This window comes from Chenopodium quinoa, unplaced genomic scaffold, assembly GCF_001683475.1.
Source record: "Chenopodium quinoa cultivar QQ74 unplaced genomic scaffold, ASM168347v1, whole genome shotgun sequence".
Lineage (NCBI taxonomy): Eukaryota > Viridiplantae > Streptophyta > Magnoliopsida > Caryophyllales > Amaranthaceae > Chenopodium > Chenopodium quinoa.
The window spans coordinates 430,040-457,025 of NW_018745651.1; the positions used below are offsets into that span (position 1 = coordinate 430,040).

Sequence of the window (26,986 nt, forward strand, 5' to 3'; positions counted from 1 at the left end):
AACTTTCAAGAATTCAAGTTAAACAATTGGGCCTTATGCCAAACTTTGCAACAAACTAAAATTTCAATTAGGCCCAATAAACAAAACAATCTTACACTACTCCCATACTTTTATCCATCTTTCTCAGAATCCCATTTGCCATTGAAGCGATTATTCTGTCAATCAATCCACCTTATCCTCAACTTCCCAAATTTCACATTTCTTCCTAAAACCCTCTAAAAACCCCCCAATTTTCTCTCTCCTCACATCAATGGCGTCAATTCAAATCCGCCATTAAAGACCTCAAAACAATCACCATTAAAACAACTCACAGCTCCTTAACACTCTTCCCCAGTTCTACCAATGGACCTCTCATCCACCATTAAAACACCCCATTTCTCAAAATGCGGGGATCTTTCCTTCTCATCTTCTTTCCCATCTTTCTCTCTCCAAATCCCACTCAAAAAACCCCAACCCATTTTCCGCCATCGCCGAATTCTCGCTGTTTCAGCTATGGATTCTCAAGAACTCCCTAAAACCAGCCCTCAAAGACTCCTGAAAGAGTTAGCTGAGCGTAAAAAGGTAATAACCCCAAAAACAAAAGCACCCCCTAGAAAATACATCCTTAAACCTCCATTAGATGATGCTAAATTAGCTCAGAGATTCTTAGATAGCCCTCAAATGTCCCTTAAACAATTCCCTTTATTAAGCTCTTGTTTACCCTCTTCGAAGCTTAACAATGCCGATAAAACTTGGATTGATGAGTATTTACTTGAGGTTAAGCAAGCTTTAGGGTACCCTTTAGAACCTTCTGATAATTTAGGGGATGATAATCCTGCTAAACAGTTTGATACTTTGTTGTATTTAGCATTTCAGCACCCTTATTATGTTTCTTGTTCTAGGGTGAATGCTAGACATGTGAAACATGGGCATGCTAGGTTGATGTTTTTAGGGCAATATGTGCTAGAATTGGCTTTGTGCGAGTTCTTCTTGCAGAGGTATCCCCGGGAGTCGCCGGGGCCGATGAGGGAGAGGGTGTTTGCTTTGATTGGGAAGAGGTACTTGCCTAAATGGATTAAGGCTGCTAGTTTGCATAATTTGGTCTTCCCCTTTGATGATATTGATAAGTTGAGGCGCCATGAGAGAGAGCCGGCTTCGAAGTAAGTTCCGGTTTCTGCTTGTTTTTGTGGCTTTTTTTTTTTATTTTTTTTATTTTTAGTTGTTTTGATTCATATTATTGTTGCTGGTTGCGTAAATGAAAGAAATGGGTTTTATGATTTGGCAACATTGGCTAAGCATATGAAGAATGCATTGATATTTGGTATGGTATGATATACTTGTACGAAGAACGATTACTTGTTATAGGGTTATTAGGGTTTGAGATATGGCTCTCGTTGCACTCATATAGAAGCATAATTCCATTTGGGGCATGCTTGGATCGAGGGAAATGTATTACTAGAGTAATAAAAGTCAAACTAAGCAAAATGAAAGTAAATAGGGAAGGAGGAGATAGTGATGGTGTGCTTGTAAGACAATTATGTGGTGATGGTGAGATATGAGGTGAAGAAAGAGGCTCATTTTGGGGGTAATAGTTACACTAGGGGAGGGTGTGAGGGTAATAATTCCTCCATCTCTCTTTTCCTCATGGAACAACTACCATATTTCATTTGTAAACACCACACCTCCTACAACAACACCTTTAATTACTTGTGTTTTTTCAAGTTTGACTTTTATTACCCCCTTAATATATTACCCCCAATCCAAGCATGCCCTTGAAGGAATTCTAATGAAAGAAATTATGGTTTACGAATGTGTTGTTTAGTTTCAAGGAAATCATTTTTGTTTGGGATAGGTGAATTTGAAGCTGAAAATAACTTTAGTAGTTAGTGGATAGGTGATACTTATGCTTACTGTAGCTCGTTAATATCTCTAGTTATTAAGATCTTTTCCTTCACTCTCCATCGATTCGGCCCCTCTTATAACCAAAAGACAGAAAGAAATATGTGAGGCAGTGTGCGTTTCTTCCCTTGCCGCATCAGGGTTTGGTCCAAGAGTATAACTTTTATCTGTTGTGTTTAAGGCCTTTAACTATGACTGTAGCTACTATGATGTTCGAAGGACAGGATAATTCTCTGAAAAGGTGAGACCCTATGATGGGTAGAAAATAGGAGCCTTTCACCCTTTCTGTATGTGAGGTGTTTTTTTGTATGTCGCCTATCACCAACCAACTTGTTTAAATCATCGTTGATGACTCCATGCCTCCATGGTGCACTTGGTTTGATGGATTCATAATAAAAAATAACATACTTGCCTGAGTTCATTTTAGTTCCCAGTGGGCTTTAGCTCATTAAATGAATTAAGGAGCTTGTGACATTATCGTTCATTTCGTTTCTCTCTGGAGCTGGCATTTGGGATGTTGATCTGTTTTGTTTGGAAAGGCATAATTTCCTTTGAAGAATAACATTTAATTTGCACAGTTTCAGTCTTTCAGTGGAAGTTGGAAAAGCACCTACACATTTATGGTCCTTGTATAAATTAGATTATAGTGTTCCTGTTTGATATTACGAAGTATTTTGTATGTGACTGTTGATCACTGGATGTTTCATTGATATATTAAGTATTAAACTCATGATCTTTTTACAGGTCTGTGTTTTGGGCTCTGTTTGGAGCTATATACTTGTGTTATGGGATGCCAGAAGTTTATCGTGTACTTTTTGAAGTGTTTGGGATGGACCCAGAAGATGAGGATTGCCAGCCAAAGAAAAGAAGGCAGCTTGAGGATGTTGATTATGTTTCTGCAGAATTTGATGGCAGAAAACTCAGCTGGCAAGATGTAGCCACATATAGGGTAAGCCATTACCCTTTTGCTCCTGTGGAATTTTGACATACTTAGCTAAGAAGTCACTAAAGTTACTTAGATTTAGCTATCAGGGTAAGAAGTTTGGATAATTATCTGTTTGTTTGCTACTAATTTATTTTTAAACTTCTTGCTGCTGACAGCCTCCAGAGGATGCTCTTTTTGCGCATCCAAGGGTTTTTAGAGCTTGTGTGCCCCCAGGCATGCATCGGTTCCGAGGAAACATATGGGATTTTGATAGCAGACCCCAAGTTATGAGAACACTAGGTTATCCTTTGCGGATGAATGATAGACTCCCAGAGATCACTGAAGCTAGGAATATTGAGCTTGGACTTGGGCTGCAGGTATATTTCCAAATTTCATTTTTTTTTGGGACTATGGTGCATTGAGTGCCTTCTTCTTTTCAAGTGTTCGACATAAATTTTGAATATAAGTCCAGTATGCTGGCAAATGCCACAAATTCTTGTTTTTAGGATGAAATAGAACTTTGTCGTCAAGTTAAAAACAAAATTTGGATGACTTGAGCCCAACTAACTTGTAATGTTAGTCCTTCCTGTTATATGTTTTGCTACTGAGCTTAACTGATGCTCATTTAGAAAATTCTATCTATTGATGTCAAATTGTCAAGCTATCTTCTCATCAAATGGGGAACTGCTGCTAAACTTTGATCTCTTCTTCTGATATATTTAAAATTATTGCAGCTATGTTTCCTGCACCCATCAAAATACAAGTTTGAACATCCTAGGTTTTGTTTAGAGCGACTGGAGTATCTTGGCCAAAAGATCCAGGTTAGCGTTATTGGATTCTGCTGTCTAATATTTATATAAGATGCTAGTATATTGTGAATTGCAAGTGTGCTTGAGATAGATGAAACTGTTTGGTTCTACTGCAGGATCTAGTGATGGCTGAAAGGCTCCTAATGAAACATTTGGATGCTCCTGGAAAGTGGCTAGAAGAGAAGCATCGCCGTGTCCTTATGAACAAGTTCTGTGGAAAGTACTTGCGAGAGAAGTTTCTTCATCGATTCATCATATACTCTGACCAGGTTCAAGATGCTTATGAGCACAATCGGAAACTCAGAAATCCTGCCACACAATCTGTTTGTCAAGCCATTCATGGCCTCTCTTATGCAGTTTATGGGAAGCCAGACGTGAGACGCCTGATGTTCGAGGTCTTTGACTTTGAGCAAATACAACCAAAGCCTGTATAAATTCACTTATGTAGATTTAGGTAAAAGTAACATGTATCATTGTATCTTTACGTTTCTTTAAAATCCATTAAGGGGGGTTGTAAAGATATGCATTTCTCCCGCTTTATACGTACTTTTGTTTTACTTTGTGTAAGTTTTTTTTTATGATGCTAGGGATATAAACTATGCAGCCAGCCAGCCAACAAACGGAAAAGTAGAACATAATTTTTAGCAAGAAGGATTCCTCTTGTGCCATTTTTAGGTTACAAAGAAGAAATGATACAGATGCAGAAAAGTCTAAGAACACGGATTATTTTTTGTAAAACAGAAATTAACCATTATTTTACTTTTATACGTTTTTAGAGACAAAAAGAGCAAATTTCAACTCTCATTGAAGTTATGTTTTGTGAAGTTGATGCCATGTTCTTTTTGTTCCCAAATATAATGTCATGGCTTCCTGTACAATTTGTGAACAAGGTAGCACAACCAAGTCATGAAATTTGGGTACAATTGCTCAAAGAAAATCAACATTCCTGCCTCATCATCCATCCTAATCTAATTAGGATGGGTGGAAATGGATCTCCAGTTCTCCACATAATCCGCTCTATCAATATCATTGTGAGATACAACCTTCCTTTTTTTTTTTTTTTTTTTAATAGGAGCAATGCAACCAGATACTTAACTTTGAAGTCAATGATCGTTAACGATCCAAATGTAATGTTGTAATCGTAGCTCCTTATCTACCGGTGATAAAATGCTTTTCTAGTGAAAACTTACTCGTATGTTTTTATCTACTGATCTATTTATCCAAGCTATTTTAACCGAGTAATCTTTAGGGGACCCACTTTAAGATCAACTGATCCACCAACCAAAACAAGAAAGTGAAGAATATTAAAAAAAAAAGAAAAAGAAAGAAAAGGAAAATATACCTAGCCTTTAGGGCTACATGTAAGAAGCTAAAAATGGAAAAAAAACAAATGAAAATATAACATTAATTACACTAATTTGCGTGTGATTTTGTTATACATTCCTAAATTAATATTTCGTATCAAATAAGGAAAGTTATTAAATGCTTATTCATAATCATAAGGAGAATATATACTCCCTCCGCCCGTAGTTATGTGCAACTAAGGACATATTTTCGGAATCCTAGAAAAAACTTTTAGGGGAGTGTTAATTGAGTTTTTGTGGGTTTAATTAATGAGAGATAAAGGTAAAAATACAAAATTACCCATATGATGATATATATAAACTAAACATTTAAGTGTTGAAAAATAAGGGTATATTTGGTATTTGTAGTGTGAACACAAATATTTGTAGTGGGTTTTAGGTAGTGGGTAATAGGTGGTGGAGGGGACTACTAACCAAAAAGTGGGTAATAGTGAGTAATTAATAGTTAAATATTACCCAAAAAGAAAATAAAAAAATTTGTTGCAGATAATAAAAGCATCCATTTTTGACAAATGTTGCAGATAACCTCAGGCGGAGGAAGTATATAACATTACTTAAAAAAAAACAAAAACAAAAACTAGAAGATACTTAAGTTGAAAGCAAGCACATTTGAAATAAATAAAACTAATCACAATCAAATGAAAGTCAGTCACAAAGTCATGACACTGAAATTAATAAAACAGTAATTAATTAATCAAAGTTAAAACAAAATAAAAAAATGAAAAAATAAGTCGTCAATCTGGTATCTAAAATCAGCCGATCGCAGAATCTTCTGCTTTAGTCTGATGACATGGAAAAATGAGATTGTGAAGGTCACTCAGTCTCACACTTCTATCAACCCTTTTTTCTCACTCCTCTTCTTCCGCCTCCCTTTACTCTGCGCCCTTCTCGCTCTCCGTGCGCCGGTGGCGCTTCCTCCTATCCTACGCCCACCTCTAACCCTAAATTCCTCCGAGATCTCCGCCGTCGGTATTTCTCCGATGTCGAAAGCTCGTGTTTACACCGACGTTAATGTTGTTCGACCTCGTGAGTACTGGGATTACGAATCTCTTACCGTTCAATGGGGGTAATTAATAATTTCTTCTTTATTTTTCTATTTTCTGGAATTTTAATTTTATTTTACTTTGATTTCTTAATGTTGATTGATTGATTTGCATGATGATTTATGGTTTTTATTTTTGTTGATTTGTTGTATGATTTGATTTGTTTGGATCTTTGAATTGTGGAAGAAATAGAATTTCAATGGTTGTATGAGGGAGGGAAATTAGCTAGGGTTTTAATTGTTAGTTGAAGTATGAATTGGTATAGGGTTTGATTTGGAGCGTTATTTTGCTGTTGAGTTTGACAAGTATTAGTTGAGCTACGAAGGCGAAGCCTATCGTCTTCTCATGGTTAGGTGATATGATCAGTTTTTAGCTTGTGGCTATTGTGTCCTGCTACTTTATTGAGCTGTGCTTCGGGTTGAGTACGGAGACTGTCGCGTCGTGTGTGGAGAGAAGACTCAAGGAAAATTAGTTTCGTGATTGGTTGATATTTGCAGATTTTATTAATGAGTGTCTGTTGTGTAATATTTTGTTGGAGAGCACTTGGTCTTGATTATTGGATAAGATGTCTCTTAGATTAGGCATGGCCTTCATCCTCAGTTCGTTGGTTAGTTTTTCTTATTTTTCGTTTGGATTGTTACTTTTAAGGATGTATAGGACTGAGAAGATTGTGAAAGATTGGAGTGCTAAGTTGCTAACTGATTTGGTTAAGCTTCTAGGTAAATGTGTCTATCTCAAGAAGGAGTAGGCATTTGGAAATACTAATCAATAAATACTCATCAGGAAATCAATAAATCTCTTTCTTTGAGGATGTTGTTTTGAAGAAAACTTCTATTGGGTAGGTGGATGTAAAATGGCTTTTCCCCCTTCTACAGATAAGTGTATTTCTCTTTCTCAGCCTCTTTCTTCTTTTATTGGATTGCTTGTATGAGGTTCTGATAAGGACTACTGTCCGAGAAGATCATGAAAGCTTCCTTTGGGTCTGATCTTTTCAATAATTGATCGAGCAAAAGAATGGGAACTTTCGCACGCAGTGAGCTCTGAGTTTTTGAATAAGTTTATTGTTAATTAAGGCTTGTATTACAAGGATTAGGCTTTTAGGAAAATGGTGGATTACGACTTCCTTCTTTGCTTGATTTAATATAAGTGATATTGATTTGATTTTGATGGTGATGATAGTGATTTGATAACTTTTTCCTCTTTACTAATCTTTTGCAGGGCTTTGAGATCACCCCCCCCCCCCCAACCCCATATATTTTGTTTTAAAAGTAATAAAGCAAAATGGTAAGGACAATAGTATTAGAGAAAATTAACTTGGCTCAAATATGAAGTGTTTGCTTATGCATTGGGTTATGATTGTGTCACTGAAATGGTGGAGAGATACTAGGTGTGAAAGAACACCTTGCTTAAAGTAAGACTGAATGGTTATATGTTAGATTAAATTAAGAATTTGAGAATGAATGTTATAGAATACTCTGCCAGATTTGTTACAGAAAGCTGTGATTTATGAATTAGTCATTACATACCTAGCAAGTTTAGTCTTCCCATGCAGAATGTTAAACAAAAGAAGAAAAGTAGAAAAGTAGGGGAGCAATTGTATGAGGGTGTGAGTAAATCACTAGTTTTATCCCAAAAGCAAGAGGGGAAATACAGGTTTTTTGGATGTCTTTTCTTTCACATCCTTTCTGTTATTTATACAGCTTCTTGCTTAGTTCACCTTCTCACTTAATAATAACTCTCTTTCTGCACTAAATATCAGTCCCACCAACTTCTTGTTCAAGCCAAGCTATAAGATTCATAGATGACTGCAGACAGAAGAAATTGCCTTCCCCATTATGCCCTTGTCACGTCATGTAGCATACACATTGTGAATAGGAGGCTTAGGGTAGTCAGGTTGGCATTCTACAACAAGTAAAAAGCATGTGAAATGGCTGTCCCTGCTTCTCTTTTTTCTTCTTAAGAGGTTGATTTTTGTTCGTTTGTATTTTCATTGCATTGCAGAGTTGATGAAAGTTAACTTGATATATTTACTCACTCCCTCCAATACTTTAAGTTCTCCCATTTCCCTTTGATATGTTTGCCAATGCATGTTTTAAATCGGTAACATCTCTAATTACATGTTAGTAAATATTATAAAAGTTTGATATTTTATAAGTACTCATCTAGAAGAATAAAACAAGACCCCTTTGACCATGTTTTTTCTTATATACTTCCTTCGTTCTTTTAATATTGCACCACTTGCCTTTTAAGAAAGTTTCACAAGTATTGCACCATTTCCATTTTAGGAAAAAATTATCTCTGTTCACATGCACATACCCTTACTTTTCTCACACTTGTTCTTTAATTTATGTTTACATCACATGGGCAACTTTTTATTTTTATTTTCTCTCTCTCTTCCTTTTTCCTACAACCAAAATTATTGTGCCCAACCTATATGGTGCAATAATAAAAAAAAAACGGAGGAAGTATATTGGATAGAATTTAGAAAATTGTCTTAAGCTGTGAATAGTATCTGAATTCCAAGTGAGAAACATTTAGGATCGGACGGAGTAATTGCTTCCTTTTCTTGGTTCTTTTAGCATTGCTATGCACTAGATCTTAGGATGTGGTCTTCCAACCTTTTATGAGTTTTTCTTTCGAGATTTAAATCTATTCTATCTCCTCATCCTACTAAGGTCAGAAGCCTTTTACCTAGCCAGCTTATTTTGTTTGGAAAGACCAGGTTTTGTCTAAGTGGACATCAAGCTCTTTATAGAAATTGATTGCAATTTGCTGCCAATAAAGAGGGACTACTGGTGTCATCTGAAATATGTGGATGTTGCGTGCAGTGTGCCCAATTACACTGAGGATAAATATTGGTTGTTATCCTGCTAATGCTGATTTTGGTGGTTTGGGTGCGTTGTAGCTCTATTTATGCAATTACACTTGGAAGAATCTGTGGAGACAGAAGTTGGGAGTTGTGGACAGTAGGGGAACTTTTTTAGCATTTGATTTGCCTTTGTTTAGTGCTTTAGGTTTGGGGTTTGTAACAAAATGCCTCTGTTGTAACATTTCATTACCTTGTTTCTGCTCTTGTTTAGCTATTCTCGTATATTAGCAAATATATATTACTTTTTCTGCTCTAGATTTTAAACTCCTCGTCAAGTGGTGTGTGTGTGTGTGTCTTGTCTGTGTGTGTTTCTAATAATCATATTATAATTTCTCTGCTGTAGATATAGATCTGGAATTTGCTGCATTTTCTATCTATCTAAACATTTGCTTCTGTTATAGCTTCTATTTTGGGATAAGTGATTTACACGTGTATTATCAATCTTGCCATGGTTAATTTCGTAGTGATCAAGATGATTATGAAGTTGTACGCAAGATTGGAAGGGGAAAGTACAGTGAAGTTTTTGAAGGAATAAACGTCAATAGTAATGAAAGATGTGTTATCAAGATCCTGAAACCTGTGAAGAAGAAAAAGGTGAGCTTTCTTTGATACCAGCACAAGGGTATGAAGCATTTGTGGAATGCATTCTTGACAATGAGTTTTAGAAGAGTAATTTATTTCCTTAGATTTATTATTGTGCTATTATCTATAATATATGTTTTCCACCAATTAACTTCAGTGCATGTACAAGGGATGATATGGTTATTGATGCTTGTGTATCAGCTTTGATTATTGGAAAATGAGGATTTAGAAATAATGTTGTTACAAGACGAGGATAAATGGATTTAATTTCTTAAGTTTGCTTGCATAGATATATTTTTTTCTTTTTGTTCTTTTCTTTGTCAAATGAGATAAGGATATGAACTAAAGAGAGTATAAGGTACAAATATATATTCCAGTTGGTACCTTCTCGGCATCTCTTAAACCTCGTGAGATTTTGGCTTTATGAACTAGGTATTTTTGGCCCTCTTAGTGAATGAGGGATGATGTATAATCGACCTGGAAATTCTGGAGGACATAACCTTGTATGGAGTTTTAAGGTGGAAGGTGAAACCGTGAAAACACACACATATACTACGGTTGCTGCTGTGGTATTATAAAATAGTTTCTAGGTTTATATAGCTTATTATGTCCTGTTTGTGTGTGTTTTATTGCTGACGTTGTACCTGATTATTCTGGTCTCTCGCTGGGTTATTAGATGCAAGCTCCCATGATAAGCTCATTCAGAGTGATTTTAATTTGTTTTTGACAGATTAAAAGAGAAATAAAGATTCTTCAGAACCTGTGTGGGGGACCAAACGTTATTAAACTGCTTGATATTGTTAGAGACCAGCATTCCAAAACACCAAGCTTAGTTTTCGAGTATGTCAACAGTACAGATTTCAAAGTTCTATATCCAACGCTTTCTGATTATGACATACGTTACTACATCTACGAGCTTCTGAAGGTAATTTTTTTATTTATGTATGTTTTCCTCATACATGATTTTTGTGCTGGGCCTGATGCTTTGTAAATTTTCTATGGTTGAAACCATTGGCAGCCAAATTTTAGTGCCAATTAAAGAGTTATGCATAATATGGGTACTTCATGCTTGATGTTGTATTATTAGATATCTGTAGACTCACTTCATCATCCACATAATTAGGATTGTCATGTTGGTGGCTTGGTGCTGGGCTGCTGGCAAGGGGACAGGGGAATGAGGGAAGGCTAATGAAATAATAGATATGGCTGTGGGAATGTTAGGTGAAGGCTTAGGATTTTATAATTTTTTATATGAACTTGCTTACATGAACTAACGCAGTTGCTACTTTAATTTGATAGGCTTTGGATTTCTCCCATTCACAAGGAATTATGCACCGAGATGTCAAGCCTCACAATGTCATGATAGATCATGAATTGAGGAAACTCCGTTTAATAGATTGGGGTCTGGCCGAATTCTACCATCCTGGCAAGGAGTATAATGTTCGTGTGGCTTCAAGGTTAGTTCTTGGTTTTGAAGTGTAGTATTTGAACAGTATCTTCCCTTGATCTCCTTTGTTTCCTTAAGTCCTGGGTTTGCGCTTATGTATGCTTTAACTGTACATAAATTGTTTTCATATATCCATTGGCCAAAATGGCCATCAATGCTCTCAATTATTTGCCAATGTCAGTATGTAATTGGACAAAATAAATGATTCTTGTGCGTATGTACCCTACAGGAATTTTGACGAACCCCATTGTTTCAGGATTTCTGAAAATCTGATACTCCCTCTGCTCTCGAAAGGCGCTTACTCTCTGTTTTTTGGTGTTTCATAAAGTTTGACTCACTTTTACTTTACTGTGTTTTTGGCAAACCCCTATTACTACCTTATCCCTCTTACCCCACACTTTCTACTCGCTCTCTTACTTCATCCGCCTTTTACTTACGCCCACCCACTTTTTCCTTCAAATCACTTACTTTTTTCTACATATTTCTCACTCGTCCACTTTTTTCAAACTTTCTTATAAACAAGTCTACAGTGAGTCAAACTTTCAGTAACGGAGGGTGGATTTATTTTTAATATTTACTACCTTAGCTTATTGTACTTATAACTTGTGCTTTCCATTTAAGTTACACCTTGAAAAAAGAGTATTAAGGTCCTGGCTGGTGCTCTTTAGATGTTAAAATTGTTTCAAAATATCAGAGACTTACAGTGAACAATACTTAAAATCCATACCCTATAGAAGCTGATAAAATACCAACTGAAATGCTTAAATTTCCCTTGCAAATTTTAATTAGTTTCTATCTTCTTTAAGTGAAATGCCAACTGAAATTCTCAAACTTTTTAAATTTTTTATTTACTTCTGCATGTTGAAATCTATTTTCTCACATCCCTTTGCTCCTAAACCAGAATATAATATGTCTCTCTCCTTTTCGTTGTCTTGCTCTGTCTTTTCTCCACCTTTGTCACCCTATCTTTATAACATCTACAAAGATGGTTAGCAAGGGCTTCCCAAGTGATTTCTCGCTCTCTTTCTGTATCATAAAAATGCTGAGATCTACAGATGTGGTGCTTTAGTTTAGGAAGGTGGATATGCAGTGGCTCTTGTGGAAGTGGGGGGGGGGGGGGAGGGTGTTGGTGCCTTGTTGAGGTACTAAATGGTGTGCTTGGTGACTATGGAAATGGTTTGGCACCTCTTTTTTTTTTTTTTTTTTTTTTTTGGAAATGGTTTGGCACTTAGAGCAGAGAGTTTGAGGGCTTTTTGGTCTGATTTCTGTGAAGATTTATTGGAAAAGTCCCTGAATTTTTTGGAGACTAGTGAAAAATCTGTTAGCTAGCTTGCAAGTTGAAGAGATGAACACTTCTTAAAATTATATATTTGGAATCAATCTCAAACTTGATGGGGGATGAAGTTGGTGAGATCCACTGGTTTTAGTTGGTTCTGTTATCAATTCTATACTTGCCATATTTCTTCAATAAAAAAAATAGTGAAGACTGACAAAGTTTGGGTGATTCTAATTCTAATCCGTTGGCACTCCAACTGAACACCTTATTAGAGAGTAAGCAAGGAATTTTAGGGGAGGAATATTTGGTAGTTATAAATGGGTTGTTTGGTTCAAACTTTTATATTGGAATGGAATGGAAGTGATACTATTAATGAAAATATTGTTTGGTTGAGCATAGTTGGGTATGGAATGTCATACCATTCTAAAGGTTGAAATTCCATACCTCCCTCTCATTAATAGAATCTAAATCCTTATAAAAAATAAATTAATTTTCAATCTATACCCTTGGCCCTTGTGGTTCTTGTTCTCGTACCATTGTATTCCAGCTTCTCTAACCAAGTGCTCCTAAGTGTAATAAGTCATAAGTTGTAGGTTGTAAATTTTATAATGATCAGTGTTTTTTTTTCTTCTTCCTCTCTCTTCCCCCCTTTTTGTATGTAATATCTAATTATTGATGGTTGGTTTTTTCTTTTGTGCATTGTATTTTAAACAATCACTTTCCTTAAAAGGTCGTCTGATTTTCAATTTTGAGATGCCTCCATGTTTGAGGATTTGTATTATTGCCTTGATCGGGCATATGAAAGCCCATGTAGCAACTTGAACACAAAGTTCTGTTAATACCACAATAGATATTGCTGTTAGTATTATACCTTATAGGGATTATTTTAGATCAGTCAAGTTAAAGTAGTACTATATTATATTATGACACTTTTCGGTTGTTTAAATGTCTCATATTTTTTTGCAGATACTTCAAGGGGCCAGAACTTCTTGCCGATTTACAAGACTATGACTATTCTTTGGACATGTGGAGCCTTGGTTGTATGTTTGCTGGGATGGTGAGCAGTTGTTCTCATTTTTCCTTTCAAATCTAAATTGTATCTTAAACATGGAATCACTCAGCACACCTCTAATTTATCTTGTAGATATTCCGGAAAGAGCCATTCTTTTATGGCCATGACAACCACGATCAGCTTGTAAAAATTGCAAAGGTATGCTCCTGATCCCATTCAAAATTAATTTTATGGTTCATAACCTCTGATTTAATGAAAACTATATAGTTCCACTTTATACCGAAAAAGCTGCTTTTGGCATAAGATGCACTTCTTGTACCTATGACATTTCTGGCGGTTGTGATAATTGGGTAAAGCGAGATAAGAGTGGCAAGGAAACTTCATTGAAAACGGATAAGAGATATCATTCCCTGGATAAAAAGCAGTAGCCACTTTCCAGAAATTATTTCCTATTAGGAATCTTGTGCATTCTACAAATCAAAACTTGAAAATAGAGGGTCTAATTGAAGTTTAGTCCACTCAACTGAATATGTTGACATGAGTAAAATTTTTTAACAAATGATTAGATTTAGGTTGAAGCTTTGGCTGAAGTAGGAGAACCTATTGTCTGTTTGTGCGCTTGTAGATGTTTGTGTGCGTACACAATTGTGTGATAGGAAATTTATCTGCGGATAACATCCAGCAGTTTCAATTCATTCTTTTTACATCAGTGATAAGATCATTAGATGCTTCACATTTTGAGTCTCACTTAAAACCAAACTTTTGACTTAAGTCTTAGCAAGATTGGTTGTGGGTTGGAGGGACAATTAGATTGTTTACTCTCTAATAAAAGCCAAGTTAAAGTAGGTCCCAATGAAAAGGGAGAAGAGGACAACCCTCTTATCATATTGGATGAGAAAATCATGGGAGTAGAAAGTTTAGACCAAACCCTTGTTCTCATCAAATCACTCATGATTTGGACTTTCTTCGATAAATATGCAGGTACTTGGAACTGATGAATTAAATGCATATTTGAACAAATATAATCTGGAGCTTGAGCCTCAACTTGATGCTCTTGTTGGGAGGTAATTTTACAGCGAGGCATATTCTGTTTTTGCTTTTGCTAAAATTATAGTAATTAGATTTTCCCCTTTTTTTTCTAGGAAATATCTGCTGTAACGCTGCATAGAACTGGATGAGTCGTGTTATCTGAACATCGCTTAGTTTCAGAAACTATCTTATTCATAAAAATTGATCTTTGTAACTGTAGGCACAGCAGGAAGCCATGGTCAAGGTTTGTCAATCCAGATAATCAGCATTTGGTTTCCCCAGAGGTAATTCAAACCAAAGATTAATTAATACTTCGTACTAAGTAGCTCAAAATTATGAAATTCAATGTCTTTAAGTTGGTCTGAATCGTTTGATGTTTCCATTTAGTGACCTTCCAAGCTTGTATTTCTTCACAGGCTATCGACTTTCTTGATAAGCTTCTTCGCTATGACCACCAAGATAGGCTAACTGCAAAAGAAGCAATGGTAATTCTCTATGATATCTGCTGTAAAACTCCTACTTATAAATGTTCATTTTTTGTGATGTAGATTTTTTATTTTCTAGTTTATTTTATCACATGTTGCTGTGTTTTAATAATTCATATGTCATTGAAATCTTTGTGTTACAGAATCTTCCATTAGCTATCTAATTTACATAAAGTATTGGGAGAAGTTCAAGCATCTTCATATTATTTGACTTAATATTCCCCATATATAGGACCAAGCCTAGCCCCTAGCCATCCAAAAAGTTATAAAATTCTCCATGCGTTTGTCTCATCTCATTTGCATTTCCTCTTCTGTCACCCATTTTTGTTTCCCATTTGGCCATCATGTAGCTCTTTTTGGTTTCAACCCTAACTTTTAACCAGATTTCCTTATTTTGGTGCTCTAGTTTTTGGCTGATAAACATGATAAATCTAATGATTATAATATGAGCTCAAGCAAGTTTCGGGTGAGATTGCACGACCTTAAATATTTTTAAGATGTTTATAATTACCATTAAAAAAGGTAAGTAATCCCTAATATGGAATTAATCAGCTGTCTTTGTGTCACCTCATAATTTGATATTTTATTATTTCTTCTACCGTATTGTCTCATACTTACGGGAAGTGAGTTCATTTGGACAATATCAGCAAATCGTACTGCATAATCTTTAGGTTGGATTTAGCCAATGGGATCAATTAATGAGTGTTCTGTAATTGCAACCTAACCTACCTAACTATGAGTTTGACTTTCATTTGACATCTCAATTGTAGTAACTAGCAAGTCAAACATGATTCTTTTACTCTTTTTAACTTTACTTCTATGCTAAAAACCACGATCCAAATTAGGCTTGGTTAACATCTGTAACAATTTTTTGTTCTTTTTGGCAGGCACATCCATATTTCTCACAAGTCAGAGCTGCAGAAAGTAGCAGAATGCGGACACAATAGCTCATCGCTCTTTTACATATATGAGATGGATAATCTCCGTGGTTAGTTATTGCATGTTGATTATGATCCCATCAAAAACATTGCAACTACTTGCAGCGTTGGGTAGACAGCCGTGGTTGCACAGGGTGTATTTTATGTAAAACACATCATTACTCATCTTTATAAAACTGCAAATCTGTAATGCTCAAACTTACTGTGATTGTCAATTGATATTTCATTGCTGGAGCCCTTTGTGCATCTCTATTACTAATTCATCATTAAAAATAGTTTTATAAGTCTTACTACTTTTGAGTATTGAACCTGTTTTGAATTATATCTGTGTTTTAGCAATTAATTGTACCCAACTTTGAAGATATTTTCAAAAAAAAAAAAAAAAAAAAAACCTTAATTGTGAAGTTCCAACCTATCAATCCTACGTTTAAGTCTAGCTCAATTTGAAGGATGCTTTTGACCATACGCCTATATTTTAAAAGAGCCTCCTTGATACCTCGGCTGGTGAACAGAAAAAACTCTTAAACGTAATATATAATGTATTTCTTAGAATGCAATATATATTAATGGCCAAAAACTCAACATTAGGGGTTTTGGTTTTAAAACCTCCACTTCGTTTTGTAAGCTGATTAGAATGAGTCAAGTAAAAAATTTCTGCAAGTACCTCTCTATATTAAGACGTTTCTCCTGCAGCAACCTAACTAGTCAAATAACATTAGTCATTCAACCTTCCAAGGATGCCCATTCTCCTGCTTTCAATGACACTAATAGCTTTGGTTCTGCTCGGGTGTAACATCAAAATTAAGATGTACAAAGTAGTGCATAAATAGGACAGTAATACATCCATATGGCTCAAAAACCTAGATGATGGCCAGTACTGACCAAGCTAAACCACCACAGATCATACAACTCAAGTGAGCACTATGTCTGCTGAACTTATAACAAAGCAAATCGAAGCTAAAGCCTGAACACATGATATTTCAAAGATATGAACTCGGAAGACAATGGAATTTTGCAAAAACTTAGATTGGTCTTGACTTTTAGCATGTCTTTGCCGTTGAACATGAAAAAGAGTTAAAAAGCGGTAAAGGGCTCTGCCCCTTGGATAATTACAACCCTCATAGACTTGAGGGAACCAAGTCTGTGTGATACTAAGATTTCCAAAACATCCCTCGTGTACAAATTTGCAAAGAGATAGATACATTCTAATATCCAGTTACCTATAGTTCTGAAAAGGTGACATTAAATACAATATTTACCATGGATTTTGTAAATCAGCAGGTTATAGGAGCACTTGTCACACGGCTTTATCAAGAGTCAGTCGTAACGAATTTGGGTCTAATGCCTTGTTGATTCTGCAAAGTGCATGACAAGTTGATAAAAATGTGCAAGTTAGGATGATGATAAGAACAGGAGACAAAAAAAAACTCGAGGAAAGTTCAAATAGGAATATATTATGTCTCACCTGTAAAGTACATTTCCTGAAGGTGAAAACTTACAGACTATCCATTCAGGGATAATTTCTTGCAGTAGTTTTAGCTGTTCCTCAATTTCACCTGTAAATAAAGTTCTGAGTCAGTATATTTCCATTCAAAGTAAGTGGAGTTTATGTGATTTAAAAGTCCGTACTCACTTTCATCAGTAATGTCCAAATGACACTCAGTCAGGTTACGAATTAGTGCCTCTTTTTTTATAGCTGAAAACTTGGGATTCTGAAATAATATATAAATTCTGTCGAAGAGCTTAGGAAGGCACTTAATCATCTGTTTCCTCTTTGCCAGCTCTATGGTTCTTTTCTCTTTCTCCATTATCTGCATAAAACAAAATCAGTAGGTCAAATGTAAGATCATGTAGTAGATTTGAGAATTATTTGGGCTGCAAAATATCACAGTTACAACTTCATAGGCTATGGAAATTTAATATTATATTATATTGACATTATGAAGTAAAAAGAAAATACAAATCAGTACCGATTGTAAAAGGTTCTCAGGAAGAATGTCACTAATATTATTGGAGCATTCAACATCATCAACTTGAAGATCAATATTTACAGATCCCGCAGTGCCCTCAAATTTAAGTGACCTAGCGCAAGAAGGCAGATCAGATGCTTTATCTGCACTCAGCCTAAACCTCTTAGGTGTTTGCAAACTTGGTGTGTCTGGCTTGATTGGAGTATCAGCATATTTCATAGGTGTTCCCTGCTTCATCTTAGTACTACGTGCAGAATAAGTTTCACTGTCAACAAAAGGTTTCCACTTGATTTGACCAGCAGGTAGCCTACATGACACATTCTCAGGTTGAAGAGTTCCAGATTCCTCTTCATCTCTATCCAAAGATGGACTAGAACCATACATCGATTTACTGTATGAGCCTCCCATTGAAAAATGCTTCCTGAAAGATGGAGAAAAATGGGATGCCTGAGCAGCGTCTGACTCTGCTACACTGGCGTATTTCTGAATGCGAGAGCTTGCACTTGATTGTTCAAAGGAATGTAACAGCAGATCACGCTTCTTCTGGTTGAATGGCTCAGGAAGACTCTCCTCAGGTATATCAGTACCCTACATTCAGAAATCAGATATGATTTTGACTTTTGAGATCAGTATATCATAATTAACATGCACATAGAAAACATTATTTATCCAAAGGTTCCCATTAGTTTTACAAAAAACCAAGGGAGGAGAACTCGAGCTTAGAGCCTTGTATTCCACATGCATATCAACCCAGGGAAGTTCTAACATCTTCCTTTCCACAGGAATTGAGAATGACAGATTAACAGGTGTGTACAGAGCCTGAACAATGTATTGAGTGAACTGGACGTCACCCTCTCCATTCAAAATGATGCATTTCAATTTCTAAGATTTTACAGGACTTGTTCAAAGAGCTATAAGGAAGCATTATGCAGACATATATACTCAAACACAGATGGACGAAGTGGAGGATTGAATACTAGGTGTGAATCATTACAAATTTTAGGATTTAATATCTGTTTATTTAGATTAAGCATATTGAAGTAGCTTTTTCTGATTAATAATTTGCTAGACATACTCCATCAGGAAGATATTGTAAAACACAAGTATGCAGTGTTTACCTCAGGATGATCTCTTACAAAATCCAAAAGCTTTAAAATGAAGAGATCCCTCAAACAGGGGTGCTTGCTACCACGCTTCCTTTTGTCTTCACGGTTCATCCTATTGATAGTCAATGAGAGATGAAGATCATGTTCCATGCAGCGAGTCTCCTCGTCAGCCATCAAGACTTTTCTGATTCCAATCTCTTCTGGCAAAAGAAACTTCAATTGCGCCAAATGTTGATGAGTAAACCTCCTAAATATCATCCAAGTTATAAAATTACGACCACTCAAAATCAATCTGCTAGGTCTTTGGGAAACAAACTTCCTGGAGGTTTTTGCCAATAAGCATTAAGGCTGGACATCCATAGGGGTTAACTGTTGTTGTGATAACTTTGTATTGAGACACAGAAATATTACATCTAATACCCAAGAATTTGAGGATTTTTAACAATATTGGTCTTCCCAAAATAGGGGAAATAGTTGAATAGAAGAAGCCATGAGGTTAAAATTTCATTATGTAAGAGTGATTGGTAAACGAAAGGCACATCGTAAGAGCAAAACAGTATTAAAATCGAAAGACTTTCTTTTGTAAAGATTCATCTTTAGGTTAACATAATAAGCTTATGTACCCCATCCCTTGTTAACATACTCCCCCAAGTCCCCCCTAAACCTCACTCGATTTTTTAGCTCATTTTTTCATTTAGCAATCCCCAAATTAGTAATTAAGTCCATGAGTCATATGGACAAGAAGCTATGCCCAACATTGGCTCCCAAGTTGAGCACGTTTTGCAAGTCCGACGATTACAATTTATCAAACAACAATTCGGGTTATATAGATGTCAGTCCTGTCACAGTTGTTGAGCTCAAGCTACTACTAACTGGTTTAACGTTATAAAAACATATGCGGTGTCAAAGCAGGAGTAGTAAAATAGAGGTTTCAAAAATACAAACGGAAAAGTATCAAAACTACAAAATAGACCAACAAAAATGACAATATCATCAAAACTTGCGCAGATTTAAACAAATTAATTCAATATACAAGAAAGTAAGCTAAAATGTATGCAGTATATTTTAAAAAAACAAAAATTATACCTCTCGGACATATTTTCAATCATAACCCTAATCTTCCCAAACAAAGGAATTGAATTCCGCAAGTGAAGCAATTTCAATGAAGCATCCAATGCATCAAAAAACCTCAATAAGATCTCATACCTTCATTCCAAAAAATAATCAAAACAAAATTATTAAAAAAAATTAAATAACAACATTAAAAGAAAAATAAAATAACAAAATGACATTGTATTACAGAAATTGCAAAGTACGAAAAGAAAATTACTTTTCCGGCAATCGAACAGAACGACGATGGTATTTGAATCTTTGAGGAGGATGTGGAAGCTTCTTCGGAGTTCTAGAGCTAATTTGATCGGACGGTTGAGATTTCGTCGCCGGCGAAGTATTTTCCGGCGTTTTGAGTGAAACCGACGGCTGTGATTCCATTTTCGATTAGGGTAAGTTTAAGTTTATTGGCACTAAAAAAACAGATCTGAATTTGATCCGATGAATTAGAGAGTGAAAACAGATCTGTACTGTTGAGCACCCGCTCATATATCAAGGAAAACTAGGGTGTGAAACAGTGATACTGTGAATAACTGATGTGGACAGTTATTGGCGCCAAATCTGATGTGGATTATGAAGTGTCAGTGTGCCACGTACGATTTGCCGCTAAAATAGCAAGGACTTCTTACTCCGTCCTATAATAGAGAAAGTTTCTTCTATATCTATAACTTGTAACCAATTTCCGAGCCCGAAAAGGTTAAAAATTTTCCTTTCCAACCAATTTTAAAGATTTCTGGACACAATTATAAAAACTCAATTAAAAATGAAAAATGCACCCTATGGTCATTTAAAAGGTTATTTGGAATCATATATGCTTGCAAATCAGTTACATATAGACTCATGGTGGTAAGTAATGAATTTTGTGAATAATGCAAACACAAATGGAGATGAAAAACTCCGTGCACCTTAACGAGATCATCAAGATGCCAAGTTGGTTATTATTGGAAGTTTGGAACCATCTTTTGCAATTTTTTACTATCAATACAGCATAAATCCAAAATAACCACATAACTTAACCAAATTCATTATTGGGACTTTATAGGCCTATTGATAGGGCTCTTATGGTTTTAAACCAACTTATATGACCCTGAGGAACAACCCAAACTTTTACTTCAATTGTGGAAAAAAAAAATCCCATAATTGGCCCAAATGTGTAGATTATAACCTTCAATTTTGAACAAAATTTGACTTTTTTTTACCCTAAAAGGAAACAGGTCTAGGTGCTTCCCATAGACCTAAAACACCCCCAAGAGTTCATTTGGGTGGTTGGACCATCTACTTTTGCCTTTAAACGCAAATTTACCCTTTTACAAATTACTGCCTTTTATTAAAATCAGGGCTACCATGTGACTTTATATGACCGACTAGTGATCATATATGGTTCCAAACATAATTATATGTCTTCGATATGTATCTCCTACAATCCCGAGATTTTTCGACATTGGATCTCGAAACCTCTAAATTGATCCAAAAGAGTGGATTATAATCTTAAATTTAGGACTTTTTAGGACCTGGAAAAAAAATTGATCGTGGTTTATCCATGGACCCCACAACACCTTGGGAGGCCTTTTAGGTGGTCATAACCATCTATTTTGCCTTTTAATAGTAGTCAAGAGTGCTAGTTATAATCCACGATTTCTGACCAATTTTGAAGATTTCGTGACCTAGTGTTGATGACTCAAGTATTGGTGACTGGTTAGGGATGCACCCCATGGTTATAAAAGATTGTTTGGAATCATGTATGCCTACTGGTTAGTCACATAAATGCCTATGATGATCTTGTGTCAATGGGCTGGTGTATGTCCATAACCGGCTAAACTGATAATTAATAGTTAGAGTAAACAGTAAATACGAAGTATATATTGATACAGGCACCAATGAACACCAAGTATAGCCTTCATATAGAGCATGTGGCCTGTGGGTATGCTCGTATGCATCCAGAAAGCTATAAAGGACACAATTTCAAAAAGGGCACATATTATTTGAAATCTAGTCCAAATAATGCACTGTATTACAAGTTAACAATATCGATCTTTCCATGAGCAAATTCAAAGGAGTGAGCTGTTTTTTTTTTTTTTCCCCTATTAATTACTACTCAATGAGTTCGTTCACTTATTATTTGATTGGAAAAAAAAAATACAAGTACTTACTAGTGGAATAGTTCCAACTCATATAATAAAATTTAATTTGTTTCAACATTGGATGAGTCCTAAATTTGATTATCACACATGGTAAATGAAGTACACATATTTACAAATCCATCTTACTATAACTGATAGTTTTACAAGCCCTCCTCTGCTACAGTGCCTAATTATACAAGACCACCACTGTCATATCAGGCAACCAAGCGAGCTTCCTCACTGTCAGGAAGCACAACATCAAGCCTCATCATGGGTTCATACCTCTTAGGGACCACGGCACCAGCTTGCTGACACACTTCAACAACAGCAGGAGCCTTCCCATAAAATCGCTTGAGCGCAGTCCTCATTGGGGGTCCTCCAGGATCTCGAGCATGCCAGACATAATTTGGCGGGAATAATTCATCAATAGTTGCATCTTGCCAACCATGCTTCCCATCCCTCCACTGGTGCTTAAATTCCCCACAGAGCTTCGCATTATGACCCCATGGACCCACGTGAACTTCAGGGCAATATCCACATGCTTTGACAGAATACTTTGTCATCAACCTTCTCACACCCTTTGCAACAGTTTCATATTCATTCATTGTTTCCTGAGCAACCCTAGACAGATCTGAGGGTGGTGGAGGTGGAAACCTCAACAAAGCACCGTGTGTATCATAGCTCAGGAGCGCTGAGGAATCTCTAGGTTTAGGTGTAGGATCCTCAAGGTACCCACCTCGGTCAATTATTTTCTTCCCAATCATTCGAATAGGTTTGGTTCTCCGGCGTGACGGGTAACCTGGTACATCAGCACCAGCTTGAATACAGAGTTCAACAATGGCAGGGATCCGATCATAATCGAACCTGGTTTCATGCTTAATTCGTCGACCAAAAGGGTCATAGAGATGGTACGACTCGGTAGGAATAATCACATCATTGATTGATCCCTTGACCCATAAGTGAAGCCCTTGACGCTTATTGCTGCTTGAGCCCCGGCAGTTTTGTATTTGATGCCCAGTCTCAGCAACATGAACCTCAGAGCACTCACTGCAAAAGAATCATCTACTTTGTGACTCATGACACTAACCGCATGTAAACAAAAGAGTGATTTCTTCGGCTGCACTCTCAAGTCAAATTGTATGAGCTACTAGTTTTCAAGTGTTTGTATAGGAGTTTTCACATAACTGACTTAAGAATTATTGATATATACAGTAAGCTAATCATAAATCTGAAAATCACAAACCAAAACTAAAACCTGAAGTTTTTTGAGCCAAATATAATAATTTGAAGAGATTTTTTTAAACCAGATTATATTTGCTAAAAGTTCATAATGATAACAAAACTAAAATAAACTACAGTAATAAGAAAACCAAATCGAGCTTACCTACAAGCATAGACTGGAATTACATGCAAGAGTTGTGCAAGACCTCTAATCAGACCCTCCCATGCATTCAGAACTTCATGTGCAACAGGAATCAGTTCAGGGACTAGTATACCATTCTTAGGAGGTTCAAGTGCCTTTTCTATACCCATTTGAGCAAGTTTCTTGTCGGCTCGTGCCATCCGCTGGATTTCTGTTATTGGGATTGGATAGGGTTTTTTCTTTTTTTTGGGTAATACGGGTGGAAGATCCACATTCTGTGGAAGTACCTCCTTTTTCACTGATCGATAAGACTTTTTTGATGAAAATCTCTCCTCATTCCCTGACCGATCACTTTTCTGCCTCTGCTTCCAACAGATGACGCTCAGAGATTGTTTTGGTAACTTTTCTGTATGAGGCCATTGATGTACACCCTATAGTCAAATGGAACCCCAAATAAGTCCTTAGAACAGGTATATATTCAGATAGCTGTATAGAAAATCCACTTCAATATAAAAACTCTTGAGTATATATAAGAAGGTGAGAAGTGAAAAAAATATAGCCTTTAACCAGTGCGATCAACAATACCACCGACTTACTCCAAATATATTTTGATAACGTAGAAGTTTAGAACAATGAAACCTGAGAAGGGTACTCCCTCCATTAAGGAAGTGTCGCTTAAGGCAGGTATGGAAATTGGGACTTATATCATTATATTTTGCACTGCATTGGGCTGCTAATTTCCAGTCACCCTCTCACTCACTCACTCACTCACTCACTCACACACACACACAAAATACTTACTTATGAATGAAGAATGAGCATTAGGTAAGCTTTGTTTCGAACATGGAATTCTATGCTTTGTTCCAATGATGAATGAAGAATGAGTACTACAGTGTTCACTCACTCACTCACTCACTCACTCACACACACACACACACACACACACACACAAAATACTTACTTATGAATGAAGAATGAGCATTAGGTAAGCTTTGTTTCGAACATGGAATTCTATGCTTTGTTCCAATGATGAATGAAGAATGAGTATTACAGTGTTCACTCACTCACTCACTCACTCACACACACACACACACACACACACACACACACACACAAAATACTTACTTATGAATGAAGAATGAGCATTAGGTAAGCTTTGTTTCGAACATGGAATTCTATGCTTTGTTCCAATGATGAATGAAGAATGAGTATTACAGTGTTCACTCACTCACTTACTCACTCACTCACTCACTCACTCACTCACACACACACACACAAATACTTACTTATGAATGAAGAATGAGCATTAGGTAAGCTTTGTTTCGAACATGGAATTCTATGCTTTGTTCCAATGATGAATGAAGAATGAGTATTACAGTGTTCACTCACTCACTCACACACACACACACACACAAAATCCTATCACTAAATTCCATGTTCGAAACAAAACATATCATAAAATTGCAAACACAAACATTGAACATCTGAACACTGTAATAGTCTAAGATTTTTCCTTGACTCTTGGGTCTACTTTCAACATCATTGGAACTCTGAGCATTAGCAACTTTGGAAGTATGAACCATGACAAAGGACTAAATCAAAAGTCTTGCTAATCAATCTCTACTTAATTGTTTGCAAAGCAGTCTATGATGGAAATGTTATCATTCTTTGGATTGCAATGTACTAAATTAAAATTATGTTCAGCAAAATGTTAGGCGCATCCACTGCCATTAAGATCAAGGGTGTAGCATAGCTACGCAAGTAGTCTCTCAGCAAAATTAGGAATAAGGCTATAAGAGTTTCTTTATGATATTAGAATGAAGACGTACAAAATACAAATAAATATGGCAGCGGTCCTTGTGATATTTTGAAGGTAAAAGATATAGTCTCATCAAGTTATCTTTCCCGTACATATAGCAGCATATAGTACTCCTCCTGTTTCGATTAAATAGGCTCTTCAGTTTTCTAATTTCTCCAGCTAATCGCAGATCACTGAAGCGGAGATCCCTTTTTTTGTTATAGAAATTTCCCGTACTTGTTTAATGTTTTTGCAAGAGCATCACAATTCACAAATAGTTTCATACTCTCATATAAGGATACCTCCGTGTCTATTAAAGCATAACGACACCTAAATACCTCAAGCTACTTCAATGAAATTTATTCTTTTCCCCAACATAATGAAAAACGAGAAGACACAAGCGCCTTACCGGACACTGATAGACCATTAACAGTCTACTGGAAGAAGACTTAGCCTCAACAGTAAGAGAATGAGGGACCTTATAACATAGGGCAGCAACATTCATCACACTCCTGCATTTCATAACCAAAACAGGCTAACTTCATCAACTTCCTAATTGGAGAAGCAATGCATATAATTATATCAAACGGTAATACTGACACATATCAATCAGTATAAAAAAAAATTGTTCATAATACTGCTGAATCAAAACCTAAATTGCCAGAAACCAATTAAAACAAACTATAGTATATTAACATTCCATTAATTCAAGAGTTTAGTATCAAATTATAATTTTATCCAACATTTTTCCATTTCTCAATTAAGCAGTAGGAACGGAGAAATATATTAAACTCCAAGGGTTTGAAAGTTAGCTAATCAATGAAGAAATTCAATTATAGAACCGAATTTAAAGGAAAAAATCTTAATTCGTCTAACCTTTGGAAGAAGGAGAGACCGATGGTACTGTCGTCTAAATGGCGGAGTGGCGAGGTGGTGAAATGACGAGTGCACAAGAAGGGTCTATGGAAGTGACCAAATAGCGAGGAGAGAGAAAAGCAGAGAGCGACGGCTTTATGTAAGCGGTGACTCTGACAACTGAAGGCGGCTGCTAGTGTTGCCGGAGAGATGAGCAGGCTAGAGAGGGAACGAGAAGGGGGTGCGTGAGTGATTTTAGCGATAGGGGTCAGAGATCTTCATACTCTTGACGACAGTTATGGACACAAAATTTTTAATTAACCAAATAAGAGCCTAATAAGAGGGGTTCGGTTAGCCAATTCAATTGTTGGAGGGGGTTGGGGCTTGAGAGCGTTTGATTTACTCAAATTTTGCACACATGCCGTCATGTCAATGTACTAATTTGACCTTGAAAATCATAAAATAAAATAAAAAATATATTATATTATATAACATTATACCAATACCTATCTAACAACATATTTTATGATAAAAATATGTTGTAATTATGTTAATAACAAAACTATAGTCTCATAAAACATAAAATAAAATAAAACATAAAAAATAATTAAAAAAATAAATATATTATATTATATAACTTTATACCAATACCTATCTAACAACCTATATTATGATAAAATATGTTGTAATTATGTTAATAAAAAAACTATAGTCAATGTATATTTTACTCTCTCTTTCACATATTTCTTATTTTTCGTCTTATCTATCATCACATTTCATTTCATTTTCCCTATTACGACCTTTGGCCGATCTTCCAAAAATAAAACAACATTTGGCCAAATTTATTTTTTGAAGATCGGCCAAAGATCGTATTACTCCTCAATTGTTTTTTCCTCTTTGGGTTTGTCATGCAATGTACTCTGTATATTCTCCAAAAATTGTTAACCTATTGTTATTCAATACAAATACTCAAAATTGTTTGATAATTGATACACAACTAGTTTTTC

The 26,986-nt window shown here is 35.9% G+C and overlaps 4 protein-coding genes across 4 annotated transcripts; 2 read left to right on the plus strand and 2 right to left on the minus strand.

The window, feature by feature from the left end:
- Window positions 1–44: 44 nt before the first annotated feature.
- Window positions 45–4,260, plus strand: LOC110717080 (ribonuclease III domain-containing protein RNC1, chloroplastic-like). The gene is made up of 5 exons (XM_021895726.1): window positions 45–1,139; window positions 2,623–2,827; window positions 2,980–3,180; window positions 3,538–3,624; window positions 3,729–4,260. Exons 1-5 carry the CDS (start codon window positions 343–345, stop codon window positions 4,044–4,046), a joined length of 1,608 nt encoding a protein of 535 aa, XP_021751418.1. The 5' UTR covers window positions 45–342; the 3' UTR covers window positions 4,047–4,260.
- Window positions 4,261–5,674: 1,414 nt separating this feature from the next.
- LOC110717082 (casein kinase II subunit alpha-2-like) lies at window positions 5,675–15,947 on the plus strand. Its single transcript, XM_021895728.1, has 10 exons — window positions 5,675–6,042; window positions 9,353–9,482; window positions 10,201–10,395; window positions 10,770–10,927; window positions 13,160–13,250; window positions 13,338–13,403; window positions 14,187–14,269; window positions 14,455–14,518; window positions 14,651–14,719; window positions 15,607–15,947. Exons 1-10 carry the CDS (start codon window positions 5,762–5,764, stop codon window positions 15,664–15,666), a joined length of 1,197 nt encoding a protein of 398 aa, XP_021751420.1. The 5' UTR covers window positions 5,675–5,761; the 3' UTR covers window positions 15,667–15,947.
- Window positions 15,948–16,438: 491 nt separating this feature from the next.
- Window positions 16,439–20,390, minus strand: LOC110717081 (CDT1-like protein a, chloroplastic). Its single transcript, XM_021895727.1, has 7 exons — window positions 20,064–20,390; window positions 19,820–19,939; window positions 18,746–18,980; window positions 17,628–18,215; window positions 17,291–17,468; window positions 17,123–17,213; window positions 16,439–17,012 (listed from the first exon to the last, which is right to left on the minus strand). The coding sequence occupies exons 1-7, from the start codon at window positions 20,222–20,224 to the stop codon at window positions 16,955–16,957; spliced, it is 1,431 nt and encodes a 476-aa protein (XP_021751419.1). The 5' UTR covers window positions 20,225–20,390; the 3' UTR covers window positions 16,439–16,954.
- Window positions 20,391–21,989: 1,599 nt separating this feature from the next.
- On the minus strand, window positions 21,990–26,301 carry LOC110717068 (APO protein 1, chloroplastic-like). Its single transcript, XM_021895707.1, has 4 exons — window positions 26,001–26,301; window positions 25,534–25,636; window positions 23,348–23,757; window positions 21,990–23,010 (listed from the first exon to the last, which is right to left on the minus strand). Exons 2-4 carry the CDS (start codon window positions 25,627–25,629, stop codon window positions 22,179–22,181), a joined length of 1,338 nt encoding a protein of 445 aa, XP_021751399.1. The 5' UTR covers window positions 25,630–25,636; window positions 26,001–26,301; the 3' UTR covers window positions 21,990–22,178.
- Window positions 26,302–26,986: the final 685 nt, after the last annotated feature.

Excerpts from the sequence above, each read along its gene's own strand:
- LOC110717080 (XM_021895726.1), top strand. The coding sequence starts at position 343 with ATGGACCTCTCATCCACCATTAAAACACCCCATTTCTCAAAATGCGGG. Across the intron at positions 1,140-2,622 it reads GAGAGAGAGCCGGCTTCGAA|GTCTGTGTTTTGGGCTCTGT; the intron begins GTAAGTTCCGGT and ends ATCTTTTTACAG. Across the intron at positions 3,625-3,728 it reads ATCTTGGCCAAAAGATCCAG|GATCTAGTGATGGCTGAAAG; the intron begins GTTAGCGTTATT and ends GTTCTACTGCAG.
- LOC110717082 (XM_021895728.1), top strand. The coding sequence starts at position 5,762 with ATGACATGGAAAAATGAGATTGTGAAGGTCACTCAGTCTCACACTTCT. Across the intron at positions 6,043-9,352 it reads TCTCTTACCGTTCAATGGGG|TGATCAAGATGATTATGAAG; the intron begins GTAATTAATAAT and ends TTAATTTCGTAG. Across the intron at positions 14,519-14,650 it reads AGCATTTGGTTTCCCCAGAG|GCTATCGACTTTCTTGATAA; the intron begins GTAATTCAAACC and ends ATTTCTTCACAG.
- LOC110717081 (XM_021895727.1), bottom strand. The coding sequence starts at position 20,224 with ATGGAATCACAGCCGTCGGTTTCACTCAAAACGCCGGAAAATACTTCG. Across the intron at positions 18,981-19,819 it reads ATTGAAAATATGTCCGAGAG|GAGGTTTACTCATCAACATT; the intron begins GTATAATTTTTG and ends GATGATATTTAG. Across the intron at positions 18,216-18,745 it reads TTGTAAGAGATCATCCTGAG|GGTACTGATATACCTGAGGA; the intron begins GTAAACACTGCA and ends TTCTGAATGTAG.
- LOC110717068 (XM_021895707.1), bottom strand. The coding sequence starts at position 25,629 with ATGAATGTTGCTGCCCTATGTTATAAGGTCCCTCATTCTCTTACTGTT. Across the intron at positions 23,758-25,533 it reads TAATGGTCTATCAGTGTCCG|GGTGTACATCAATGGCCTCA; the intron begins GTAAGGCGCTTG and ends ATTTGACTATAG. Across the intron at positions 23,011-23,347 it reads ATTCCAGTCTATGCTTGTAG|TGAGTGCTCTGAGGTTCATG; the intron begins GTAAGCTCGATT and ends ATTCTTTTGCAG.